We start from the raw sequence: 10997 nt of genomic DNA, 5'->3' as shown, positions 1-10997 counted from the left end.
AGTGACTTGTAAATCATATGACATAGTGTAACTTGCAGTAAAGCATACAAACTTGGACAGAGGGTTGTGACATCACTGGAATTCAATGGAGTAAGTGCATCTCCATAGACTGACGAGACAGAATGTGCAAGTCAGAAAAATATGTCATCAATTGGGAGTGGACATTTTTAAAGTAAAATGGAAATCATTTGCAGTAAACTTAACTGACTTCTATAAATAAAATCTACAGAGTATGCATAAACTCCATAAGAACTCCAAGGCTATGAGAGGTAGCAAACATGTGTCTGTACAGTTTGAGAGCATTTAAATGGGATTTTTTTTATGTGGAATTCACGTTTGCACTGCAAAACATGGAGGGATAGCAATCAAAATGACAGATGTGCAAACAATCTGTCTTGTTGCTGGAAAGGTTTTAATTTAAGAACTGTATCAAAGTCCTGATATTACCAGTCTTGAGTGTTTAGCACTGTGGAGTTCCTAAGTTACACATTGGAGGCCTGTGGCTCTTTTACCACCATGTATTTTATTGCTCCTTGATTGAAAATTGTAACACAATGAGGCTGACTGGCACATCAGTCGCTTGATGAGCCTGTATGCGATGGTGGTGGGTTAACTTTGACCACTAAGGTGTGAATTTGTTGCTAATGAAGTCAATGGGAACACTGGGGCATCTTTAATTTGTGGATAACATTTTCCCAGCATGCACATGAAGGGCGCCCCCCACACACAGGGGTGACAAGTGCAAGGGTGTTGAAGGCAGTGGAGCATTCCCCAACACTTCAGGCAAATGGTTTATTCCTAGTGTGGGTAAATAAACTGGATCCCATGAACCTGCCCTCCTAGCTACCTGTCATACAAATGAATGTGTTGTTGCAACTTACCAAGCAATGGAAATTAAGTGGCACAGTGCATGTTGTTACTGTGTAACAGATACAAACAAGACGATTTCAAATGTGAATTTAGCAAAAAAATTTATGTCACAAAAAATGTATTCAAGTTGTAGATTAGGCATCATAAAATACACACTCCCCAAGCAAATGAGGTAGGCCCTCCATGTTGGATTTAACCAAGTTGGCTGAATCCCAATGCTCACTCATCAACTGAGCCCTCATGGATGTGACTGATGTATTTCTCAACTTTCTCCAAGAGGGGATGAGAATTTGAATTGGGCAAACATTTGGGCCAGCCTTCAGTCAGCCTCCCCATTTCAAAGAGAATGAATATCCTCTGTGCAGTGCAACCTCACCAACCCAATATCTGGGATGTTATAGTAAGAGATACAATTAATGAATAGAAAGTCATTTAAAAGTCATGGTAAACATTAAATCCACAGGCTCTGCATTAGCAAACAAAATAAATAAAAACAGATTTATCACCTAATATAGGCTTACAATCAAGATTGGTCATCACCGTCATCAGTTTATCAGTTCTTTTATCAGACACTCAAGTTTATTATTTTCTCCCTAAGTGCCTCACTTTCTTTTTGAATCCTGAGCTACATCCTTAGTTTAAGTTAAAATTAACTTAGAAAAAAACAAAAACAAAAATACAGTCTCACTGCCAGCCGTCATGAAAGGCTCAAAAAGTCCAAGAGAGCGCAGCCGAGTAATGACAGAATGTCCTGTCGAGTATAGTGTGTATGTATGTGTGTGTGTGTGTGTGTGTGTGTGTGTGTGTGTGTGTGTGTGTGTGTGTGTGTGTGTGTGTAGGGCTGCTGTGGCCGTCAAACCACCTGCATTCCCAGCTGCTTCGCGGTGTCCTGGAGCTGCAGCATGACGGCGTCCTCCCCTGCCTGTGCCAAGCCTCCGGTGAGAACGTAGAACATGCCCTCTTCCTGCTCCGCCTCCGCAGCGCCGGCCGCCTGCTGCTCAGTCCTCTGCTCCTCCAGCAGCACGCCTCGCAGCTCCACCTGCATCTCCGAAGGCACCGCCGCCTCCGCCGCCGCTTCTTCTCCCAGCCCCAGGCCCTCGGTCTGGCCGCTGTCCTCGTCCTCCTCCCCCTGTCTGTCGTGCCTTTCCCTCATCAGCTGCTCCGTCAGCTCCACGCTCTCGTAGCGAATCAGCTGCAGCCGCATGAAGCCGTCCTCGTGCTCCTTATACCTGACGGGGGGAGATACAGGAACAGAGAAGACCCGTGTCAGACCGGCCCACATACTCCAGATTCAGCATGACTGGAATTTGTGATCTGCACTAATGTGAGGCCTACCTGAACCTGGGGTGTCCGGAGGGCCATTTGAACTGGTGCTTTTTCCGCAGGTGGACGGTCAGGTTGTTGCCCCTGGTGAAGCACTGATCACACACGTGGCACTTGTAACGCGCCGCAAAGTCCCCCTGATTACACAATCAGAGAGAAGATTCAAGATTCAATACTTTATTGCCACACCAACCTAGTTGTTAGGAATTTGTCTCAGTGTGCTCATAACAGAACAACATTAACAACAAGGACCTCAAGCATAACAAAACATAAAAGACACATGATAAAATACATGACAAAAATACACATGACCCACTCCCACCTCGCCCCATAAATAAAATAGCCCATACATCTATGGATGCAAGACTTAAAGACCCCAAAAGTTATACCTTAGAGATATAATAGGGATCTGGTACAATGATAGGGTAAAGTGACAGTTGCATTAAAAAGACTATTGTCTAAGTGTATTGTCAGTTGTCTAAAGGTGCTGATGTATGATTGGGGAGCCATTCAGTTGCTGGGAACACAGGTTAGGATCCATAAATAACGTTAAACTCCCTATCTGAGCGCAAGTGACAAATTATTTTAAAAGACCCCTCCTCTCTCACCTCATGTTCTCTTTTGTGGTGAATCTTCATGGTGCGGAGGGTGCGAGAGCTGAAGTCACAGCCAGGAAAGTCACAGCGGTACGCCGGCTCACTGCTGTGGGTGTCCAGGTGTTTACGCAAGTCGACCAGATTCTTACAGCTACGAGCATTAAAAAAAAAACACACAGAGTGGAGTCTTAAGAAAGCATCAATGCAAGCCTGTGTTGCCTTCATTAGCTTCATGACAGATTTCCATTGGCTGCAGCTTCGGAGGATGTTCTACCTGTACTCGCAGTACTCGCAGCTGTATGGCTTCTCGTTACTGTGGCGGAACTTAATGTGGTTGCGCAGCGATGAGGGTGACGTACAGGTCATGTCACACAGCGGGCATTTGTAGTGGTTCACTATCAGCAAAGAAACAGACAAACCGATCATGATATTAAATCATCTTTAGGAGGAAACTTAAATATTGTAGAGCTGCTTGTTGTCAACAGGGTTCCCACACTCAACTGAACATCAAATTCAATTACTTTTCAATGACTTTCAAGGTCTTGTTTGGTGAAATTCAAGGACTCCAAATGGGCATGTTTTAGGGTCAGACATGACACTGGTCAAAATGTTTTCACTCATGATCATGTCACATTGACAAATAGTGTTTCATTTTAAAACTGCTGCTATATCAGTGCAAATATCCATTATAGGGATATTTCAGGATGTGAGGTGTTGATCCTTGGATGGAGAGACATTCAGAGCTGAGAGATAACTTAATAAATAATAATAAGTACTCTGAAGGCCATCCATTCATTTTCAAAGACCTATTTTATTCTTATCAAATCCACAAATTTTTCAAAGGATTTTCAAGGCCTGAGCAAACTCTGTGACAACAGCAGCTGTAATACTGACAGCATGATGAAGGGACTGACCGTGGGTCCTCATGTGGTCTCTCAGTAGTCTTTCTGTCGCAAAACGTTTGGAACAGTGAGAACACTGGAACCTCTGACCTGCAGCACACGCACACACACACACACACACACACACAGTGAGGATTATTCTATGTTAACAACTGAACCGAAATAAGTTGCAAAAATTGCCATTATCTCCCTGCAAGTATTGTGTAGCCTGCAGCTTCACCTTCCATGGCGCTCTGTCGTTTGATATGGTCAAAGAGCTTGGTGTTGTTGGCGTACATCCCCCCGCACCCTGGACACGCCACCACCTTCTCCTGGGTGTGGCTACGCAGGTGTTCCCGCAGCTTAGGACGCCCTTTAACGGTGGCTTCACAATCTGGAGGAGGACAGGCACAGAACAAGGACTCAACAATCCCAAATCTCAAGATTACATATAAAACTTACTTACTTACAGACAACCAATTGTGCTGATATTCAGTTACCCCATGATATTTCTTAACTATAATCTTCACAAGTAATCATTCTGAAGTGACTTACCTTTCCACCCACAGCGTATTAAGCATTCACTGTCTCCAGCTGGAACATCTACACACAGGCTGTGCATCTCCACATGGCGGTAGAACCACTCTGGATTTTCATAGGGGGGTTGCTGTAAACACAAACACGCACAGAGGGAAGAATTTTACTGCCAAAGTTTTCAAAAGTGAATCAAAAAATTATTACAGTCGACTGCAATCATATTCAGTACTCAAGAGCACAAATGATTTGTTAAAGGTCAGAAATTCCTTGAGTCAATTCACTAAACCCTACGGTGTAGCATAGTCCCTGCATCTAATATAATTTGCCACCAAAGCCCTTAAATCAAGTGGATTTATTTTATTAAGTGGAGCTTTGACTAATGACTGAATATATCATTATTCGGTTAGTGTGATATCTTGCATAGACACAGACAGTTTTGAGGGAACACTGGTCCCGAATGTTCCCCACATGTGTTTTTTTTCCCAATATGGCTTCCAAACAAACTTATGGTGAATTCTGCTTGATCTTTGCTGTCCATTATAATGATAAAAACTACTAACTTAGACTTGCGTTGGCTCAAGTGTGGTGAGTGCCACACCTTTGCCTACCCAACTGATGCCTGTGTGCGAGTTACTGCTCTAATGCTCTTTTCAGACTTTTCTTGCCCCACCACCAGTAGCAGTGACCCCCAGGCTTACCTCACACTCGTCCCAAAGGCAGGTGAAGTTGTCCGGGATTTCAGGGATGATGTTGCGGTTCTGGTCGCCGATGGAGCAGCTGCCGATGCTGGGCTGGGCGTTAAGCACCTGCTGACCCCACTGCTTCAGCTTGGTGTGATAGCAGTGGAACAACAGATGGCGTCGCAGCTCGTCGGGACCCTCCACTGAGCAGAAACCACAGTCTCTCCACAGGCAGTTGTGCTCTCCTGGGCATAACAGCAAGGAGTTTGCATTAGTAGGTGTCTAACTTTGGGGTGACACTAATGGTGCAAGCCTAACTAGTCCTCAGCTAGAAAGCCTTATCCGGAACTACAGGCAAACATTGTGAGTTGTATTGCGAGTGACACTTCCTTTCTCCTCACCTAACGTTTCGTCTTCGTCCTCTTCCGCCATGTTCAAGGCGTTAAGGTGACCCTCGGCGTGCTTGCAGAAGTTCTCCATCCGACTGAACTCCTCCTGGCAGGACCCCCACTCACACTCCAGTTCAAGTGGCGTTTTCTTCTGTATCCGTTTGTTCGGTGGCATCTCCGTGAGTCGGGGCTCGGCTGAGGGCGGTGTTACACTCTGAGATACTCGAGGTGAAGCTAAAAACGAGCGGTTTCCCGGGTTTGATCATCACCGCCTGCCACATGCCAGGTGCCAGCTAACGTTGGCCACAGCTTGGGTGTCAGGCAGTGAGTGTGACCCACAACACCCAGCAGTCCTAACCGAGCCTCGGCAACATGATTCGTGGGAAGTTACTAAGTTTTGACAGAAGGAACAACGGCCACCTATCACATTGTTACTTGAATAAAGGAGCTGAGATGCAAATACTGACTCTTTCGAACTGATGTAAACATCGGGAGTGGTTTAGCCAATCACAAGAACCCTTGTATCAGACATGTATGCGCGGGCTGTGTACCGCTGAAATGCCTCCTCAGAAACGAATAACAATCCAATAGTTCCGGCCTAATATCCATTCGGCGTGGCTATTATTATTTCTTGTAAAATTGTGGTCAGCTTTTAATCTAGTAACATTTCAAATAATCGACGAAGTTGATTTTCATTCTGCACTTTTATTTCTCAACTTGAGCCTTCAACAGTAAACACATTGTGTCTCACTTGTTACATTCCTACAAAAAGCATAATAATCCAGTGTCAAAACAAGTTGACTTCACATTGATGCTTGTTGAATTTGGAGCAAAAAAAAAACCCCTTACATATTACTTTTCAGTCAAAAGTAACTCGTTTTCATAAAAATACCCCTATGAACCCAATAATACCAAGAAAAGTAAAAACAATCAATTCTCTCTAAATACCATATTGTTCTCAGGTTTCCCTCCACCTTCCTTAGAACTGAAGTAACTTTTAGAAGACCCCAGAGCTTAATCTCAATTAATCTCTAATATTTTGACTTTACCTGTCTCTACTTCATCCTCGGTGATGGCCTTCAGATTGAGAATGGCTTCCTTCCTTTTTTTACTGCTTCTCTCAGTGACACGATGACCGTTCTGTGCTCAGTTGTTCATCCAGAGGCAAAGAAAAATATAAATTTCCCAAATGTTGCATGGGTTGATGGTCCAGTAAAATGAAATGTGAATGCGTAAATTTTTCCCCATGCCATTTATTTTGCCTTTGGAGAGCAGCGTTCAAGCAATGAATCACTATGAGAACATTTTCATCTTTTTAGAGCTCCTTGATAACAATTCAGGAACAGTCAGTCAGTGCTGTTGGCTGCTCTGGAGACATAAAGTCACCCCCATTTATTTCCTCATAAAAAAACCTAGTATAAAAATATACTTTCAATGTGGACAAACAAGGTAAAGTAGCCCCAGATACATTATTTTGTGTCCAAGGTCCTACTTTTCCATAAATCATTTTTCCTATTTGTAATGACTGATATTCAGAGTTGAGGGAAAACAAACCGATGGTGACAGCAGATCTTTAGGATAAGGTGTGCATGCTTAAAGGTGAAAATGTTCTGCCAAAGTGAAATATCGCTTTAAACCTTCCACTGAGTCTTTCCTGCAGGTAAAGTCTGAGGCAGAAAAGTAACGGTGAGGTAATGGAATCTATCAAAAGGCAGATGAACCATGAACCGGTAAAATAACTCCATAACAACATCTTCATATTCTCCGTCTTCTCTCCGCTGTCCTGCAGATCTTCTCTAGACGTCGTAGAAGAGACGCACCAGATGATAGCGGATTCCAAAAGCCACTGCACTGCCCATTACCTGACCGACACAGAGACAAACAACCATTCAAACATTCATATATGACCCACTGACCAGTGATGCTTTTATATACTGGATATGTGCTGTTGTTATACCTGTATGATAAGCATGATGACGGTGAGATTCCTCTCATGGATGGGCCCCAGTAATTTCAGCACCAGATTAATTAAGGTCATGTTGTTGCACTCGATAAACTCATCATCTCCCTCCTGGCCCCTTCGCACCTCTACCAGCTTCAGTAACTCCGCCACCTGTTGAGGATCAAAAGCGTTATTGTTATCAACCAATCAGCATAGCTTTGTTCAGTCAAGAAACTGTTTCTGGAGAGTTGCTCCCTGCCATCGGTCTGCCTCAGCTGTGTGTTTACCCTCTTTGACCAATCCCCAACATACGCACTTGGGTTAGAAACTCACCAGATCTGTGATGCAAACTACTGCAGTACTGTAGTACGAAGGTTTTACTGCATGCTATGTGTGTCTGGCTGTTTTTGCTTACCCACCTGTTGAAATCTGCTTTTATGTATTGTATGGAGGACGCAAGGTACTCCTTGCATGGGCACGGCAGGTTTTTAGTGCATTGTGGTGCATTGTGTACTGTGTGAGATACTGTATGTGCACAGGGCAAACAAAAGTGGATATATTTACATCAAAAACCAAAAAATGTAGCGCCACTGCCTTCTAAAACTGAGTATGTGACATGTCCTGACTGAAATAGGAAAACTGCTGGCTTGGACTGAGTCAAGTCTAAAATCCACTTTTGGGGCAGTCAAAAGAAATTTGCAAAAAAAAAAAAAAACAGAGAGAGAGAGAGAGAGAGAGAGATAGATAATACAAAAATTCTATGTCAAGCTACGCAACTGCAATTGCTTTACCTTCAGAATGAGGTCTCCTAATTTAGAAAGGTCCTTCCTTTTGAATTTAGAGTAGCTCATTCCCAGTTTGCCTGTATCCGGATTCAGTCTTCAGTCACCAGTCATATTGGGAGGCAGAAAAGAAATAGACAGACAATGAGAAAACACATATTCAGTAAAATTGAAGTAATGAAAAGGTATGAGAAAAGAAGTTAGAGTCCATCAGCAGCATGTTACCTGGGCAGCCGGTGTCTGGGACAGGGGATTACATGGAAGAGCTGAGGCAGGGAGTAGATGAAGTTGACCACCTGAGGAATGAAGAAGAGCAGCATTGTTTTGCTGAAGTGTCCCAGGATGCCGACTACAGCAAAGGTCATCCCAGCAAAGTAGCAGAAAGTGTCTCCCACAAACACAGATGAGGGGTACCTGTGTCAAAATAGGGGGTATGTTGACCGGATATAATAGCAGAAATGCAAAAAAATATCCCTCTTTCAAATGTGGAGAATATTTTAATGAAAATGCCTTCTGTAACTTACCAATTGTGGTAAAAAAGTGCTAACGTGGTGAAGAAGAAGGGTATCATGAAGTAGAGGGAGAAGACATGGTCATCACGGTAGTCTCCTGTTGAATAAGATAACCGAAACACAACAAGCCAAATGTCAAACAAAGACATGTTCAGAATGTTGCATATTATAATCAATCTTTGTGCGTCAAAAAAGAGATACACTGTAAAAATGTCCACTTTAGCAAGTCTTTTAGTCTCATATTAAGTCTTAAAATCATAAAGTCTTCAAAGAAGAGGCCAATCACCTCACTAGTATCAAGAAAATTACACTTCATTCAAGAGAATTCTTTAAACAACTTCATTTGCATTGGAAACAAGTGAAATTATGTCAAGCGACTGGCAGCGTTTTTCACTTGTTTTAAGAAAAATAAGACTTTAAAATGTATATCCTTGCAGTGTAACAGGTGTGATCTGTAGCTGCTGATGAGAAAGGAAAGGACCACACACCGCTCAGCTCCAGCAGGTTGAAGAGGATGATGGAGCCGGAGATGAACAGGGCTTGACCTGACTCGATGCCGTTGATGCCTGCTAGGATGTTGATGGCATTAGTGCAGAATACTGCCAGCATCCCCATGTAGACGTAGTAGAGAATACCTGCAGAAGAAGAACATTTACACTTCAGGGATTTATCTGATGATGCTCTTATCCAGAATGACTGAGCATGAATGTGAACAGTAGAGTCAATAGATTAGCAGTGATAAATGTATGTATCAAACCCAGAATACTCAGATAATGGATGTGATAAACACTATGTGTCCCCAGATTGTCCATGTCCTAAGCACCCTATTGCCTAATCCTCCTCCTAGAAGACAGAAGCAGCTCATTCTCCATTTTCTATGCCGATTCCTTTTCCTACTCTAATAATTTCCGATGCCGCAAACCACCGCGCAACTCACCCATATCCAAGTGCAGCCCCAGCAGGGCTCTGAAGGGCTTGGGCACCACGATGACCGTGTTGCCGAAGTTGGTGAAGTAGACCATGAGCAGAGGCAGAGAGGCCATGGTGGGGAGCAGCAGCTTGTGTCTCCACCGCAAGTTCAGCACGTCGTCCGCGAAGCCCAGGAAGATCATGCAGCAGATGGCCAACAGGGCGCCGATCAGCTGCACAAACTGAGCAAAAACAACACCGAGATGATCACAGTTGGGTTGAAAGAGTATAAAGAGGAATAGGCAGCTCCACCAGACAGCCTTCGACCCACCTCATCGTGTGGGAAGCCTGTGCACTGATCTCCTACGAAGCAGCTAAGGAAAGGCACTGGGATGAAGCAGAAGAGGATGATGAGGAATACTGTCCCACTGATGACTCCCTGGGACTCTGGACTACAGACCAGGAAGAAGAAAAGAGAGAAAATTAGGACAGGAACAGACAACCACAATTGATTTGTCCTTCATCTCCTGCCAAACTTGACATCTCTGGCCCCTCTCGAGTCTTATCCCAACTGGACTGAATGAGACATGAGGAAAGGGACTCACACTTCCTTTTTGGATATTTTGTTCATGTCCATTCCGTACAGTCTGGCAGAGATGAAATGGTCTTTGAAAGCAGGAATGAGTTTCATAGTGGCCAGGCAGCCGAGTGCAGACATGAAGCCGTTGATCACAAGCGGCAGGACGGGGACCGGTGACATGTTTGCAGGCATTCAGGTGTTTCAGTTTCTGACAGATCAAATCACGTCTCTAAAGTAACGTTACCCCTTCGGACGATCGATACACTAGCTTTGGTTGTGTGCTCTAGGGTAAAAACATGTCACATCATCGTTTCAGAACAAAAGACATCCAGAATAGTGTCGCGGTTCCGCTGTAAGAGAAAGATACGTCCATAACTCCCAACGATAATCCATACCAGCTATCATTAACGCGTCGTTATTGCTATTAGATAAACTGTCTGGCTGACTAAACTCCACGTCTATCTCAGATTTACTGTCATTCGTCGTTTCTGAGTGGAAGATGACACTTCCTGGCATGCATTTCAAAATAAAATCCTTTTTGACAAAAACATGTATCGCAACTTTTTATTTTAGTAATACAAAATACCAATGTGAAAATAAAGAGTATATTTAAAGATACATATTTAGTTAAATGCAAATATATTTGCTGTTTTTCCTAAATATCCTGCCATTTTGCGCTTTTATTTTGAAGACATCATCGCTTAGCTTTCGAGGATTTATAGGTTTGCTTCCTGCCACTGCCAAACACGGACCGATAACAGTGTAGTCACGGAAGTTACAGTTACTTCTTCTTTGGTAGACAGTTTCGCTGGTATTGCAAACTTCTGCCATCTGTTGGCAAGAACCACTGGATTAAACAGATCCACTGAGCTAGATGCGGTGTTGTGTGTCCTTCGGAGGCGCCTCAATTATATTCTGTAAAATAATGCGGTCTGGTTTCACCTTTATCGAGTTCCAACCCGGAAGCGAGGGAAGGGAGGGACTGTCTCCATTGTT

At 43.6% G+C, this 10997-nt stretch overlaps 2 protein-coding genes across 2 annotated transcripts; both read right to left on the bottom strand.

Moving 5' to 3' along the window:
* Nucleotides 1-960: 960 nt before the first annotated feature.
* On the bottom strand, nucleotides 961-5674 carry hinfp (histone H4 transcription factor). The gene is made up of 9 exons (XM_071520654.1): nucleotides 5289-5674; nucleotides 4894-5129; nucleotides 4226-4337; nucleotides 3912-4064; nucleotides 3704-3781; nucleotides 3064-3184; nucleotides 2802-2940; nucleotides 2206-2330; nucleotides 961-2099 (listed from the first exon to the last, which is right to left on the bottom strand). The coding sequence occupies exons 1-9, from the start codon at nucleotides 5449-5451 to the stop codon at nucleotides 1724-1726; spliced, it is 1503 nt and encodes a 500-aa protein (XP_071376755.1). The 5' UTR covers nucleotides 5452-5674; the 3' UTR covers nucleotides 961-1723.
* Nucleotides 5675-5979: 305 nt separating this feature from the next.
* Nucleotides 5980-10476, bottom strand: dpagt1 (dolichyl-phosphate (UDP-N-acetylglucosamine) N-acetylglucosaminephosphotransferase 1 (GlcNAc-1-P transferase)). Its single transcript, XM_071520652.1, has 9 exons — nucleotides 10027-10476; nucleotides 9753-9873; nucleotides 9450-9663; nucleotides 9001-9147; nucleotides 8525-8609; nucleotides 8226-8414; nucleotides 8010-8097; nucleotides 7234-7389; nucleotides 5980-7138 (listed from the first exon to the last, which is right to left on the bottom strand). The coding sequence occupies exons 1-9, from the start codon at nucleotides 10191-10193 to the stop codon at nucleotides 7073-7075; spliced, it is 1233 nt and encodes a 410-aa protein (XP_071376753.1). The 5' UTR covers nucleotides 10194-10476; the 3' UTR covers nucleotides 5980-7072.
* Nucleotides 10477-10997: the final 521 nt, after the last annotated feature.

Source organism: Centroberyx affinis, unplaced genomic scaffold, assembly GCF_046629955.1.
Source record: "Centroberyx affinis isolate AG114_WGS23_722 - 3 ecotype Tasmania unplaced genomic scaffold, CSIRO-AGI_Caff_v1 ptg000814l_1, whole genome shotgun sequence".
In the NCBI taxonomy this organism is placed as follows: domain Eukaryota; kingdom Metazoa; phylum Chordata; class Actinopteri; order Beryciformes; family Berycidae; genus Centroberyx; species Centroberyx affinis.
This window is presented reverse-complemented; position numbering and strand designations above follow the sequence as displayed.